Source organism: Geotrypetes seraphini, chromosome 2, assembly GCF_902459505.1.
Source record: "Geotrypetes seraphini chromosome 2, aGeoSer1.1, whole genome shotgun sequence".
Classification (NCBI taxonomy): Eukaryota; Metazoa; Chordata; class Amphibia; order Gymnophiona; family Dermophiidae; genus Geotrypetes; species Geotrypetes seraphini.
The window spans coordinates 209,126,485-209,143,461 of record NC_047085.1 but is presented as its reverse complement, the minus strand read 5'-3'; the positions used below and the strand labels follow the sequence as shown (position 1 = coordinate 209,143,461).

The 16,977-nt window shown below is 41.4% G+C and overlaps 1 protein-coding gene across 1 annotated transcript in view; it reads right to left on the bottom strand.

Annotated features, from left to right (window-relative positions):
- The window catches only part of SLC22A23 (solute carrier family 22 member 23), a 331,330-nt gene that overhangs the window by 37,734 nt on the left and 276,619 nt on the right, over nt 1-16,977 (bottom strand). Inside the window, exons 6-7 of the mRNA XM_033934828.1 lie at nt 10,556-10,658; nt 284-519 (exon numbers count right to left, since the gene is read on the bottom strand). Of these exons, the coding sequence (XP_033790719.1) occupies nt 284-519; nt 10,556-10,658 (339 nt within the window). The remainder of the gene's footprint in view (nt 1-283; nt 520-10,555; nt 10,659-16,977) is intronic.

Below are 16,977 nucleotides of genomic sequence, written 5' to 3'. Positions count from 1 at the left end.
CAGCAGCCACCTGAATTTCCAAAACAACTGCAAATGCTTCAAAAAACTTCTCCTGTCCTATTTCATCATGCGCAGCAGTAACTGTAGTGTATAAGGTCCACAAACAGGACCTTATAACACAATACCTGCTACATCAGATAAACGGCAGACTCTATATCTGCATATTTATCTCAGGTTTGTTGCAGGTGTTCAGAACATCTGGCTGCTCTTGTAAAGCATAGAAGACAATCTAACTTGGCTAAGCCATAGTGCTTGGACCTGCCCAATCACTGCCTCCACTTACGGTTGAGAAGGCCAAGCTGCAGCAGTGACGCCAGAGCTGTGAGAATCATGAAGAGCAGAAGTCCTCCCCTCCGCCCCAGGAACCCAACCACGGGACACATGGCAAGGCAGGATGCCAATGTGATCCCTGCCATGGTGTAGTAGTCGGCGTAGAAATTGTGCAGAATCGTCATGATCTTCATTTCAGGGTCCATCATACTCCTGGCAAAGCAGTGATGTATCCCAAAGCCGGTCAGCCTGTATGACACACAATTTAAGCATCCATGTCAGTATCTGGAGGTTAAATCCAAATCAACTCATACCACAGTTCACATGAGAGAAAAGAACTAGAGAATGACAAGGTAGCAGTTACCCACAGTTAGCCGTGGGTAACCTGCTGAAATGGTGGTGGGGAGGGAGGGGGGGGAAGTGCTCACTGTGGAGCGGTGAATGGCCTTGTCCCCGCAGTTAAGGGAGGGAAGGCGCGCGGTCACCGATCGCGCATGGCCCTCTCCCTCCCTATGGCCAAATCTATCTCCCTCCCTCCCTCCCACCTTTGCGGCGCTTTAGTAAAGAAACTTGCTGAAGCTGGCGAAGCCTGCCTGCCATCGCGTGTGTGTTTGGGCGGAAGCTTCTCTGATGCAACCGGAAGTTGCATCAGAGGAGAAGCTTCCGCCCAAACACAAACGCGATGGCAGGCAGGCTTCGCCGGCTTCAAAAAGTTTATTTACTAAAGCCCCACAAAGGTAAGGGGGAGGGAGGGAGATAGATTTGGCCATAAGGAGGAAGCTTCTCTGACGCAACCGGAAGTTGCGTCAGAGGAGAAGCTTCTGCCCACACACACGCGACTGCAGGCACAGGTAGGCTTCGCCGGCTTCAGTAAGTTTCTTTACTAAAGCGCCGCGAAGGTATGGGGGAGGGAGATAAATTTGGTCGTAGGGAGGTGACCATGTGCCTTCCCTCCCTTAAGTTTCTTTATTAACGCGCCGCGAAGGTAAGGGGGAGGAAGGGAGATTCTCGGTCTGCTGAAGGGCGGTGAGGTGGCAAGAGGGAAGGGTGGATGCTGCGGGGATGGGGACGGGGCGGTAAAGAGGACGGTTGTCTGGTGACGGGGCACTGATGGGGACAGATTTTTTTCCCGTGTCATTCTCTAGAAAGAACCTAAAAGTAGTAACAAAGACTAAAAGAAATCTTCTTCTTCTAGGTATGCCTAATGCTAGACTCTTTGAATACTCAAAGGTAATGAGGAGTTTAGAAATCAAGGTGCTCATAGATCACAAGAAAATGTATGAGGGTAAATCAAAAAGTAAAGGCAAAATACATTTAATGGCTTTAATAGAAGCAACTGTGAACAATTGAACATATATCACTTTTCCATTTGTTGTATTGTTCATTTGTTGTATTGTTGTGTTGTTCCATTTGTTGTATTGTTCAACTAGCTTCTGCATTCCTGCAGAGAAGTTTTTCGGCTGCTCCCGAAGCCAGGTGAGCACCACTTCCTTTATTTCATCATGCTTCATCTTGTGCTCTCTGGGTCACAGTGATAGACCCATGTCTCATTGATGGTGACAATTCTCTCCAGAACACTCCGATCCTCTTCATACTGTCTCAAGAACGGGTTCACAACCTCTACATGCTGTTGCATGTGCAGATCAGTAAGCTGTTTGGGAACCCATTTGTGAACAGACTTTCCTGTATCCCAAGTCATCATGCATTATGGCACATGCAGATCCATAGCTGATATCCAAATTTGCAGCCGAAACACCGCTATTCCTCACTCTTCTCTAATCAAGGCATCCACCCTGTCAATGTGCTCGTGTGCGTAATGTTGATGGGCGACCACAATCTGTGGCATTGTAAGGGTGGTGGTCCACCCCAGATGCCATCTTGGTGAGGGTGTAAGCCCCCGTCTGCCTCTCCACCCCCTGCCCCTTCCCCCTTACCTCTGTAATGTTCCTGGCGTGAGTAGCAGCCCCCAACAGCTCTTCCTCTGATGTCACTTCCTGGACCTTCACCTAGGAAGTGATGTCAGAGGAAGAGCCAATGCTGGCACAACAGCAGCTTGGGGGTTGCTGCTCATGCCAGGAATGTTACAAAGGTATGGGGAAGGGAAGCAGTGTGCAGCAGGAAGGGGCAGGGAAGGAGTGTGTGGAGTGTGTGTGGGGGGGGGAGGCAGAGAAGAGGGCAGGGGAGGTGCGCCTCTCACCCTTGCTACGCCACTGACCAGAATGACCTTTAGTGGTTACACCTGTTCTTCCCGCTTTAAACTTTTTACCCACTCATAAACCTTTTGTTGATTTATGGTGCTATGTCCATAGTCAATATCCAACGGTGAATTTCTATAGGTTTCACTCCCTCTGCCCAAAGAAAGTGAACTACTGCACGTTGTTCTTCGATAAAGCAATCTTAAAATGGAGTGGTCCATGTTTCTGACCTTGTGGCTGCCACACGACTAAAGGTCGAGTGCTGCACTGTGTGTAGATGAACTATCCAACAGGCAATGAACAAGTACATATGTTGCATTTCGCTAATTCTGTTCCGGTTATTGTGAAATTTAACAATTGCCTTTAATTTTTGATTTGCCCTCGTATTTATAGTTTATTATTTATATTCTGCTTTTATTCAAAGCAGATTACAACATTACATACATAATTACATACAATAGAAATTTCACATCATTCAAACATTTTTAATTTAGGAAACAAGAGAGAGATGAAAAAAAAAGGACTACATTCATTTCTAATATGAGCTTGTCCATATGGCTTGCTCTTGATAAACAAAGGTTTGTGTGTGAGAAATAAACGTGATAGGATTTAATTGAGATGCAAGCCAAAAGTTACTATTACTTTTATATAACAAAGTTGAGCACATTACTTCTAGGATAGTTTAATTACATTTTTCAGTCCTATAAAACTTCTATATTCTTATGAATTTTATACACAGTTTGTCACTGTGAGAATTATGTTCAATAATTATTTTTAAAAGGTATATGCCTGGCATTCACATCCAAAATTTAGTTTACTTCCATTGTATGTAAACTTGTAACCCGTTCTGGGCTCTTCTGGAAGGACTAAATAAATAAATAAATAAAGGTAAAAAAATACTTTGATAATGTCATAACCACCTCACCTTTGGCTTGGGCCCCATCTGCTTTAATGGGTGGCGAGAATACCAAGCCCTGACAGCTGAAGAGGTCTCCTCGGGGAGTTCCTCCTGTGCTTTCGAGCAGCATTTAAGTCAGCAGGGGTGCTTTGGCCTCTGATGCTAGCTTTCGCATGCATGCTCAGTTCAACGACTGCACTGAGTGCCAGCCATCAGCAGCTGAAGTATGCAGCACAGGTGGGATTCGCAGATGTGTCAGTTGCAGTGGGGGAGAGGGGGGGGGAGAATACCTGCTCGTCCTTCCCCAGTCCACCTTTGCCCCTCCCAGATGCACTTCAGGCTATGTCCCTGCTTTGATGTATATTCAGACATGGCTCTATACTAACCCCCTGTTTTACTAAGGTGTGCTATGCGTTTTAGCGCACACTAAATATACACACACGCTAACGTGTCCATAGACTAACATGCAAGTGTTAGCATTTAGCGAATGGTTAGCACGCACTAATATTTAGCGCATGCTAAACACTTAGCGCACCTTTGTAAAAGGAGCCCTAAGACAATTAAAAACCAAATACTTATATTAATTTACAATCCTGTGTCAAAAATAGACTTGCTTCCTAGAAATAACTAAATGACTAGCTTTGATTATAAACCTCACAGTCGTAGCCTAGAGAGATGATCTAGGAATCCTACGTTCTTATTGGCCGACACCCAACTTTTTATTTTCTTTAGAGACCCACTGACTCATTATTAAGCACATTAAAAGCAAAGAGCATTCAACATGGGAGAGTTTGAAAACTTTGTTAATTAATGTATTGCATTATTTCACTCTGAAGTTACAATTTCTAAAGATATAAATCAGCAAAACAAAAAAGGAAAATAAGATGCTGTTCAAAACATTTTTTGACTGGCTTTCAAAGGCCAGAACCTTCTTCCTCCGGTCAGGACAATAAACAAAAGACCACAATATCAGAATATGCAAGTTAAACTTAAAAGCATTCAAATGGGAAAGGTTGGGCGGGGAGTTCTTTTCATTACATTACATTAGAGATTTCTATTCCGCCATTGCCTTGCGGTTCAAGGCGGATTACAAAAGAATAACAAAAAATGTATTACAAGAAAAAGATATCTGGTAATTTCTAGAGGAGATAAAGAGTAGATGAGGTTGCTTTGGAGAAATCGGGAAAGTTTTGGGATGTGGTATTGGGAAGGAAATTTTTAGTTAATAAGAAATAGAAAGAATATTTTCTGTTGCTGATACCCTTGTGGGTTTATCCTCCACTGGAATGTGTGGTAAATTCCAGAACATGCTCTCCCTTCCACTCAGTCAGCAGTCAGACTTCCTGATTCACATGGAATGCCAACACCGCCTTTGACAGAAAACAGGGAACCATATGCAGAGACACTCCCGCCTCCATAATTCTGAGGAATGGCTCTCTGCATAACAAGGCCTGGAGCTCTGAAACTCTTCTAGCTGAAATGATGACTACCAGAAAGACCATTTTTACCGTGAGGTCCGTCAGCATGGCATTCTGCAAAGGCTTGTATAGGGCCTTACTCAGGGCTCTCAACGCGATGTTAAGGTTCCATGATGGACAAATAGACGCACTGTCTGACATAACCGCACTGCTCCCTTCAAGGACCTGGAAATGTCAGGGTGAGAGGCTAGTGAACCTCTTTCCAAACGAGCATGAAAACAGAAAAGACTGGCCACCTGAACCTTTAAGGATCTGACTGCCATGCCCTTTTCTAGGCCTTCTTAATGAAAAGATAGGATCGCAGCAATTGGAGCTCTCACCAGCTCCTATTTGTTGCAATGAACACCAGAGTTGAAATGATTTCCAGGTCTTCATGTAAGCCACTACTGTTGCTGGCTTCTTGGAGCAAAGTAGGGTAGCTATACCCACCTTCAAGTATCCTTTTCGTACTAGGGATGCATGCTCAAGAGCCATGCCATAAGCCTAAAGCGTTCCAGATTATCTAAGGCGATTAAGCCCTGTGTGAGCAGCGTCAGAAAGAGAGGAAGTCTCAGACTCTGATCTCTTTGAAGCTGAATTAGATCTCCATGCATGATCCTCTACAGCTATGAGGATCACCAGCCCTCAATGCATCGATATTCTTCAAATTACTTGACCTGGTAGGCCAAAATATCCCTGGTAGGCCAAGTTTCTACTAGAGAAACCACACTGCCGTTTCCCCACTCACACTTTTGACTGAAGTATCGTTCAGTCTTGTCATTGTGGGGTAACGCCGACAGGTTGAATGTCAGATGTCTCCAGTGCTGAACAATCCTGTTGAATGCTACTCAAGACAGGGACCACTCTCCCGGGTCCATCATCTGTTGACTGAGAAAGTTGGCCTGAATATTGTTTACTCTCGCTACATGCGCTGCTGAGATGGCTAGCAGATGGTTCTCTGCCTACCGAAATAACAGCTGGACCTCCAGTTTTAACGGCGCACTCTTGGTGCCTCTTTTTTTTTTTTTAGTTCAATAAGTTTTTATTATAATTTGAATAATACATTATCCAATAACAAAAGGAAAAAAAGAGAATCAACAATCAAAGTACATGATGCATCATACATAAATTCTTTTTAAGCCCACTAAAAAGGGGGGGCAGGGTACTTATACAACAAGAAAAAGTAAAAGAAAAGATACAGGAAAAATTCTCAGCTCGTCTTCGCGAACCTTGTGCCATTCCTTACTATTTTAGGAATACATTCCTCCTCAAAATCTTAGGAATGAAACAATGCAAATAAAGTAAAGTAATACTATTTCTGCTCTCAAGCGACTAAAAATTGTTGCAATTGAATGGGATCCCAAAAGACATATTCAACGTCATGTAACTTAACTAAGCATTTACAGGGAAACTTGGTGCCTCTTTGTCTGTTGATATAAGCCACTTTTGTGGCATTGTCTGAGAAGTCTCTAATTGCTTTCCCTTCCAGGGTCTCTTGAAAGGCTCATAACGTAATTTGAATGGCTCTCAGCTCCAATTTGTTGATGGATTATGTTCTCTGCGAAGGCTTCCAGTGAGCATTGAGCCAGATGACCCTCGCAATGACCTCCCCAGTCATAAAGACTGGCATCTGTAGTCAGGATTATGCATGTTGCTCTGCATAGAGGCAATCCTTTGGACAGCATTTCCAGCCCCAGCCAACATCACAAACTTTGACGGGCTTCCTCTGTTCACTCCAAAGGCAACTGAAAGGAGTCCATCTGGTGACCAGCGGTACAATATTGTGTTCTGGAGAGGTTGGAAATGAGCTTTCACCCACAGTACCACCTCTTCTGTCACTACCATAGATCCCAACAACTGCAGGTAATGCCACTCTGTTGGGGCTGGCATCACTAGAATATCTAAAATCTAACACCTCAGCTTATGTTTGTGAGCCTCTGGAAGAAAGACACGATCCTCTGCTGTGTTGAATACAATCCCCAAGTACTCTAGAGATCCAGATGACTCTTTTGGAACTTGATGATAAAGCCTAGTTCCTACAAGAGGTGGACAACTTGCACCACTGCCCTGTGGCCCTCTGCCTGGGATGGAGCCCCGATAAGCCAGTTGTTCAGGTACAGATGAACCTGAATCCCGACTCTGCAAATGTGCTGTACCACTACCATTACTTTGGTAAATATGTGTGGCACTGTTGCAAGTCCAAATGGGAGCACTGAGAACTGAAAATGTTTCTCTTACACATCGAGTCTGAGAAACCTTCTGTGAACCAGAAAAATGGGAATATGCCAGAGAGGCTAAATAGTCCCCCAGAGCAATCGAGGCAATAACCGATCTTACTGTCTCCATATGGAACTTGGGCATTTTAAGGCTGCATTAACAGACTTGAGATCCAGAACTGGCCTCCAATCATCTGACTCTTTCTTTGGCACGATGAAATATATAGAGTATCTGCCCTAGTCTGATTCGGCCTCCGGGACTTCTATTGCCTGGATCTGCAGCAGTTATTGCACTGTTGCTCGTACCCTGGCTGCTTTCTCTGGCCTTCCCACTGGGGAGTCTATGAAAAAATCTTGAGGTGGCTGAAAATATTTGAGCTTGTATTCCTCTCAAATTATGTCTTCTCCCAGGCAGAGGTCCTAACAAACAGAAACCTTTGGGCTCCAAGCTTCAAACTAAAAATGACAGGAAAACTCTAAAAATAATAAAGCCGCAGAGCAGATCAGAAACACATCTGAGCAACTTGCTTGCAGAAGAAAAACTGAGGGGGCAGGAGCAAGCCTACTTGGAAGGAGGCAGAGTAGAAAGATGAGTGATATAATTTTGCAAGCACCTTGTGGGTTCAAATGCAGAACCCTAGCATTCATGACTACTAGACACATTACAATAGAACATCATCAAATACTTTTGATCTTTTCTCGATCTTAAGCTTCTCTCCTGTAATCAGAACTAATTCAGTACAAGGGAGCAAATCATAATCAACAAACCATAGCAATCTGGTCTTAAGATTGTTAAGCTTTAGAAAATTCTTCTGTGTCCACTTATTCAAATCTTCTATAATACTCTGTATAATATAATGTGAAGTATCCTCAAAATAATCTTTTATCAAACAAAGCAGAAAAATGATATCTGCAAAAGAGAATACATGAACTTGAGAAAAGAAAATTTTATACCCAGGGTTTTCAAACAAATATTAAACAAAGACAGATTAATGGAGAGCCCAGCAGTACTCCACAAAAACCACTCGAATAAGATTTAAGCAATTAGACATATTGCAATAAATCTGTTCTTTTTTTGCTTTTACATTACATTAGATAAAAGAACTTGACCTTTACCGTATTTGATACTTTTTAGACATCCCTTTGTTCTTTTTACTTTCTACTGGTTTGTCTATTTTTTTATGCATAGATCTTTAAAGTTTTCCTAATATATTTCAGTATCAGTTTTAGGGAGGAATTCATCAAGGGGCGCTAACCGATTTAGTGTGCACTAAACGCTAATATGGCCATAGGAATATAATGGGTGTCTTAGCATTTAGTGTATGCTAAATCAGTTAGCGCCTTTTGATGAATCCCCCCCTCTCTCCCCTTAGTGTACATAAAAGTTTTCTATTTACATAATTTGAGGGGGTTTTTAACAGTGGAAGTCATGTATATATTATGTCTCACAGTTGATTCAGTCAAAGACCAGGAGAAAACCTCCACATTTCGACCAAAGACAAACTAACCAAAGTGGAGATGTTCAATATTGTTGTTGAGCAATTTTATTTCACAATTATGAAAAAATCTGTGCGATTTTAAGGTTGCATTAACAGACTTGAGATCCAGAAATGACCTCCAATCATCCGACTCTTTCTTTGGTACGATGAAGTATATAGAGCAGGGGTGCCCAAATGGTCGATTGCAAAGGCAACGTGAGTCGATCGCGTTGCCTTTGCGATTTTGTTCTTCCTGCCTCCCCGAGCCAGGCCAGGCAGGTACAAGCGCCGGACCCATAAGCCTTCATCTCCGACATCAATTTGACGTCAGAGAGGAAGTTCTGGGCCAGCCAATATGCCTGGCTGGCCTGGAACTTCCTCTCCGATGTCAGAATTGACGTTGGAGGTGAAGGCTTGTGGGTCCAGCACTTGTATGTGCCAGGCCTGGCTCGGGGAAGCAGGGAGAAATTGGCATGGTGGCTTGGGGGGGGGGGCAGGGGGAGAGAAAAAAGACAGGCAGGCAGGGGGAGAGAGAAAGACAGAAATAAAGAGGGGGCAGGGGGAGAGAAAGAAAGGCAGGCAGGGGGAGAAAGGAAGACAGAAATAAAGAGGGGGCAGGGGAAGAGAGAAAGAAAGACAGAAAGAAAGGGGGGGGCAGAAAGAAAGGCAGAAAGAAAGAAATATTGGATTTACAGTCAGAAGAAGGAAGTGCAACCAGAGACTCATGAAATCACCAGACAAAAAGGTAGGATAAATGATTTTATTTTCAATTTAGTGATCAAAATGTGTCCGTTTTGAGAATTGATATCTGTTGTCTATATTTTGCACTATGGACCCCTTTTACTAAAAAGTGATAGTGTTTTTTAGCGCAGGGAGCCAATGAGCATTGGAGCTGCGAGGGGCATTCAGTGCAGCTCCCTGCGCTAAAAAACGCTATCAAGGTTTAGTAAAAGGGGAGAGGGTATATTTGTCTATTTTTGCATAGTTGTTACTGAGGTGACATTGCATATTTTAAAGTCATCTGCCTTGACCTCTGAAAAAAAGCCTCGAATATAAATGAGAATTAACATTTTCTCTGCGTACAGTGTGCTTTGTGTTTTTTAAAATCTTATCGTTGGTAGATCATTTTGACTTGGTCATTTTAAATATAGCTCGCAAGCCAAAAAAGTGTGGGCACCCCTGATATAGAGTATCTGCCCGAGCCTGATTCGGCCTCCGGGATGTCTTCTATTGCCCGGATCTGCAGCAGGTGTTGAACAGATATCTGTTTCATTTTTGTGTGTGCAGAGGTCTTCAAGGATTTTCTGAAAGCATCTATAGTGCTCTGCAGAGTTTTCTATCGATTATATGCTACATCTTACAAGGGATATTACATTAGTGAAGAGACTCCTGAGGCAGGCCATATTGGCCGAAACATGTGCATATGTCGATCCATCACATAGGTTTTTCATAATTGTGAAATAAAACTGCACACCAACATTATTGAACATTTCCACTGTAGTTTGTTTGCCACAGTTGATTCATACATCAATTTCTTCAGTAACTGACTTGATTAAAAAAATGAGGTCCATCTAAGAAGGTAACGATACTGTATATTTTTTTGACATGAAACCATGAATTTTATTATAGTTTTGATTTCTTTAAAATAATCTGCACCCTATTTTGAAATAAATAAATGTTGTTTGTCCTTTCAGTGTCTGCATATTTGGTTGTCACTACATAAAACCACTATTTAGAGGGAAAACAACAATAACCAAAATAGGAAATCCTCACTGAAAATATTTTGAAACTGCAAATTGTATACCAGTGAAAATCTTATTATATAAAAGAAAAATAAATTTAGTGAAAAAATGAGGAGGGACAAACAGTGAACAATGGCCTATGATTTAAAATAATGCTCAAACCACCCCCATAACACTAATGAAAACTATTTAGTACCGAATCTAACACCCTTTCCTGGGAAGCCAGGACACCCTTCATATTTCTGTACCTACAAATTTAATAAAAGCTTTTTTTATGCTGACAGGAATGTTGGACTTACGAGTTTACACACAGTACTACGATGTTCTTCCACAGGTTCCTGGTACCCACCACTTTCACAATGCAGACCTTCTTGGGTCTTCTGGCTAGCTCCTTCTCCAGTTCTGAAACGAGAACAGGTATCACTATGCAGGTAGGACCACTAACAGCCAGGCAAGAGTACTACTACATTTACTACAAAGGAAGATGAAATCCAGCATGTAATGTTCTTTAAGCATCACATAGTTCTTAAAAAACATTTAACTGATATCAGTTCAAACCATGTGTTTGAGGAAGGGCTGTGGCTCACTGGTTGGGCTGCTGCACCCAGAGGTTGCGAGATCAAATCCTAGTACTGCTTCTTGTGACCCTGGGCAAGTCACTTAATCCTCCAGTGCCCACCACTTTGAATATCAGCCGTGAAATGCCAAAGCGACAAAAAGGCAGTATACGTCCTCATTCCCTTTCCCTTAAGGTCTCCATCAAACTTCCTGGATGCACATTCCCAGGCAGAAACTGCTGCTGAAAGGATAGAGAATGACATAGGGAGGAAGACAGAGCCTGCAGGGACAGGGAGGGAATAGAGCCTGGGGTCACGGGAACAAACTGTGCATCTGTGTCATTCTCTAAAAGCTGGAGACTAGCCTTAAACAGGCTGTTGCAACTAGATGGAACAGCATCAATATGTAAAAATTTAACACAACTTAGACAATTGGTACCTGAATTCAATGATATAAAAAAAACCGAGGAAACTGTCAAGGATAAAGGCCAGGGCAGAGAAGCTTGCATTTTGGAGATGAATGCATAGATGGTATTGTTGAGAGCGTTTCAGCTTCCTGGACCATGGGATGATTTTCCAAGGGTTGCTGAGCAGGGATGGTGTGCATTCATCAAAGAAGGGAATAAGTGTCTTCATCAACAGTTTGGTTAATCTACTGAAGAGGGCTTTAAACTAGAATCGTTGAGGTAGGGTGATCGAAGTCCCCAGGTGAATATAAGCCCTCAGGTAAGTGAATCACTAAATACTTCTACACAAATGGGAAAATGGGACAATGTCTGGAAAGCAGTATACCATATACTAATGTTCAAAGTATGGGACATGCATTTGGGTTGCAAAAACCCGAGTGAACGGTACAATTTAGAGGGTGAAGAACTTTTGTGCACAAAGTGCAGCAGGATTTGGGTGTGATAGTATGCGATGACCTTAACATGGACAAACAGGTTGAAAAAGCAATGGTGAAAACTAGAAGGATGCTAGGGTGCAAAGGGAGAGGTATGGCCAGTAGGAAAAAGGAGGTATTGATGCCCCTGTATAAAACTCTGGCGAGACCTCATTTAGAATACTGTGTACTATTCAGAGACTGCGCCTTCAAAAAAAGATATAAACGGGATGGAGTTGGTTCAGAGGAAGGCTACTAAATTGGTCGTGTTCTTCATGGGGACAGACAAATAAAGGTGGGATGGGGAGATATGATAGAGACATTTAAATCTCAAAATCACAGCAATGTTATTAGCCAAGTGGTAGAGATACCCACTGAAGCACATTTACAAATAGTGAAAAAGCAGCCTCAACTGCATTCAACCCACTGGGCTGCCGTCTGACATTGAATGCAGTTGAGCTTTTTTTCTCCACTATTTCTAAATGCGCTTCAGTGGGTATCTTCACCACTTGGCTAATAACATTGCTGTGATTTTGAAACTGAATTTTTGTTATTAAATTATTTTTCTTGAGAGACATTTAAATACCTATATGATATAAATGCGCATGAGGCGAGTCTCTTTCAATTGAATGAATGATGGAGACAAAGACTGTGTCTGAGTTCAAGATAGCATAGGACAGGCACGTGGGATCTCTTAGGGAAAGGAGGGGATAAATGGATGCCATGGATGAGCAGACTGGATGGGACATTTGGCTTTTATCTGCCATTATGTTTTTATGTTTCTTTGTTTTTGGATTTAAATGAACTACTGTTAATGACATTTGTGTCTTGTCTGCCTTGGATGTAGCAACAAGTCTTGCCTGCTGATCAGATTCCAACCACCTGCAACATCCTTCTATCACTGCTCAAGCATCTTATTGTTGCTACAACAGATTCATCTTTCGTTGCTGGCATCAAGGAGCATTACTAATATTTAATAGACACATATTTTCTGGTTTATCCCCTAAACTGTATTGGTTCTTTTCTACACCCATGTCAAAGACAATCCAATTATCTTCCCAGGAAAACACAAGTAACTGAATCTTTTGTAAATTTGTACCAAAACCAGATCTAAATGGAAGACTATTTGAGATTTACAAACTAGAGTTGAACAGAATATTGTCCCTGTTTATACTTTAATAAAAAGATTTAAATATAAAACATGTGTTTGAGACTTGTCCAGATCAGGACAGAACCCACAGGAGTGGGGCAGAGCCGGGATAGGGGACAGAGCCCACGGGGACAAACTTTGCGCCATGTCATTCTCTAAGATTCAGAACTGTATTCATTACTAAGCAGAAACAGACCTTTTCCAGGGAAAGGAACTTGGGACATGGTATTACAGTGTTACATTTAGTAATCCAAATTAGAGACAAACAGGATTTCTGAGATCTTATGGCATATCTTTAAAAAAAAAAATGAAACGCTGCTTTGTGAACATGTTTGAGGAAAAAGTGGAACAGGTCTATATCAATCTTAAGACAGAAGAGGTTGTGTGTGTCTGTTTTTAAACCAAAATGCTATACAGCTTTAAAAAAAAAAAAAAAAATCTGTTCTTTTCAAGAGAGAACATTTTTTGTTACTAGACAGTGTCCTTGGGAGTTTGATTAGGGTTACTGTACATGCATTTTTCTTTTCAGAAAAGAAAAATTACAAAGGAAATCTTTCACAGTGCATTCCCAAGCTCCTGCTATTTCAGGAACTTAGTGAAAGCTAATCTTGTTTGCAGCTAAACAGCTAGATTTTGATATTTCAGTAGAAGATCCCAAATCAGGTTCAGAATGCATGCTATGACATCTACTGCAAAAAGGTCCTCCTCTTCCAACATCACCACTTCTCACACCTTGTTCAGACAGCAGAGAATCAGCATATTCACTTCCAACGTGGCAGAAACATGGGACTGAAAAGTGAATGTCAAATCTAGCTATGTTTTCAGCTGAAGGGTAAAGGGTCATGGATTTGATATACAATAATGCCTTTCTGTGGGTACAAACATAGAAACATAGAAAGATGACGGCAGAAAAGGGCTACAGCCCATCAAATCTGCCCACTCTACTGACCCACACCATTAAGTCTGAGTGCTGATGACTTAGTTCCTTAGCTCGACCCTCGTAGGGATCCCACGTGGATGTCCCATTTATTCTTAAAGTCGAGCACGCTGGTGGCCTTGATCACCTGCACTGGAAGTTTGTTCCAGTGATCCACCACCCTTTCTGTGAAGAAGTACTTCCTGGTGTCACCATTAAATTTCCCTCCTCTGAGTTTGAGCGGGTGCCCCCTTGTGACCGAGGGTCCTTTGGGAAAGAAGATGTCGTCTTCCACCTCGACACGTCCTGTGACGTATTTAAATGTCTCAATCATGTCACCCCTTTCCCTGCGCTCCTCTAGAGTATAGAGCTGCAATTTGCTCAGTCTTTCTTCGTATGAGAGACCCTTGAGTCCGGAGACCATTCTAGTGGCCATCCGCTGGACCGACTCGGCTCGAAGCACATCTTTACGGTAATGTGGCCTCCAGAATTGCACACAGTACTCCAGATGAGGTCTCACCATGGTTCTGTAAAGTGGCATTATGACTTCAGGCTTGCGGCTGACGAAGCTTCTCTTGATACATCCCATCATTTGCCTTGCCTTGGATGAGGCCTTCTCTACTTGTTTGGCAGCCTTCATGTCTGCATTGATGATTACTCCCAAGTCCCGTTCTTCTGAAGTCCTAGCTAGTGCTTCTCCATTCAAGGTGTATGTACAACCAAAGCAGTTTACATATATTATACGCAGGTACTTTCTCCGTCCCCAGTGGGCTCACAAGTTTTGAACATTTTCCTAAATCTGTCTGGTCACATTCTGACTAGATTTAGGGTTTCTATTCATGCCAATGCGGTTTCCTACCTACATTGAGCCATATAGCACTGAAAATAATTGTTAGTCTTAACCTACTCTGAACTCAACAGGGGATGCCCCAAAGCTGACTGAATATATTTAGCTTTAAGCCAGTCACCCTTTGAAGCCACATCCAGCAGAATAGGGAACCCTGCTGCGGAATGTGGGCTTCCTTTAAATGCTCTACTGACATTGGGTACAGATAAGTATAGTTTTGAATGGTATGTTTTTGAAACAAATATAAAAAAAAAACACAGCAGCAAGAATGTGAGAGTTTGTCATGGCAAAAGGGCACTACTTCATTGTGAATTTGAAACCAGTTTTTGTTTGATTATTTCATTGTGGTAAACCTGGAATTTTATTATGTATTGTTGAAATTGAGTGGAATTTTTTTTCCTGACCAAAGATAACTGTGAGCCTATTCAGACAGTGTACACTGCAAACATATAACTCCTTTTTGACTGAGTTCTTTCTGTTATTATTAATTTTAATTTGGTTTTTTTTTCTCTGGATTCCACATTGAATATTGGTTTGATATTATTAAAATTTCAGGTAATTGGAATCACCCATTATTATTGTATTACCCAGTCTGTTAGTTTCCTTAATTTCTGCATCAGTCTGTTCTGACCAGGCGGATGGTAATATAGTTTCAAGTTTCTCAAGTTTTATTTATTTATTTTAGTTTTATTTGGATCATCTGCTATATTTTTGTCCGTTTATATTTTGGAAGTCAATTTGGGGACAAATAAATTTAGTTTTGGATTCAAATGTTCCACTATCATATGAGGCTATAATTTGTGGAACAATATTACATGCGAAACCCACTCTAGCTAAATATAAGAGTCGTCTATTTATGATCATGACTGGTATAGCCATTCAATTGATAACGAATAACTGGAAGAACCATGACAGAATAAGTTATACTTTTTGGTGGGTGAACGTGTGCACCACATACAGATATGAAAGAATTAATGCAGAGCATAGGGGATTTAGTGGTGTATTTAATAAAGTTTGGAGCCCATTGACCAAATTTGTAAAATTATAATAATGTATATTTATCTTATCTTTCCTTTTTTTTTTTCATTTACCTTTACACATCCATGGGGGGTGGGGGGTTGGAGGGAGGGGAATAAATATTGTTGGGGACATTTGGGTAACTTTATTCTTTATTTATACTATATATTATGTTATATTATGTTATTATTATATGTAGGATAACTGAAAATCTTGAATGATATATATGTTACCTGTACAGATATTAGTGTAATGCATATAATACCTACTGTTTGTTCCTTTGTATGACACTGTTTTAGATTAAAAATCAATAAAGATTAAAAAAAATAATAAAATTTGATTAAACGCTTATTAAAATTTAAAATTTGATTAAACGCTTAGTAAAATTTCTAAGCAATATACATCGATTAAAATGGGGGGGGGGGAAGACACCAAATTTAAAAAATGTACATGTCTGAACATTCACCAAAACTAGACTGACTACAGACAAATTGGAAAAGAGGGGGGGGGGGACTATAATTTTAGAATAAAGGAGACATTTAAGGGATGAACAAAAGGAGGATTGAGGAAAAGAATTAGGGTGCCTTGATGGTTAGGCAAGTAAACTTAGTGGTACTAACGCTGGTCCACCCCATATGTCTTTTTTTTTCCACCCTCATAGGGGGTTCCTGTGTCTTAGACAGCTGCTCCTTTTGCTCCCTTCTCTCCCCTCCTAGTTATGGTTCCAGCAACTTTAGTCTCAACCCAATCTATTTCACCTTCACTCCCTTGCCTCTGTGCTTTATTCACCTCATCACACAATTATAGAAAGGTACAAGTTCCTTTGGGAGGACGGACTGTAAAACTAACTAACTAATTATGATTGATGGGCTTTAAGTCAGATAAACTCTACCACTTTTCTTGGGGCCCTGAGGAGAAGCAGAATTCAATTTAGCTCTTGAAGGAGCAAACTGATCTGGTTTCCAGGGCACCACTGATAATATACAAATGTATGCAAATATAATCTGATAAAATAGTCAGTGTAGATACACAGAAAACCAGCTCTGTTTCAAATCTAAAGCCTACAGTTGACCATCCCTGCTTTATATGGCTGAAGAAAGAAAAGCCATGTGCAGGAGAAGAAATTATTTAATGATATGGCTCAAAGTATGCAGGAAAGGGAGATGCACTTTCTGAAATTTCACCATGCAACATTTTCTATGTAGTCAATTCACAGCTCAGTAGAGTAGAAAGCTGAGCTTACCCAATGAGCTAATCATTTCCTCTATTCTCCTCTACTGCAGCTGGCTCCTTACAGTCTGATTTTAGGATAAGCAATGAATATTCATCAAATATGTTTAACACACATTTGGTC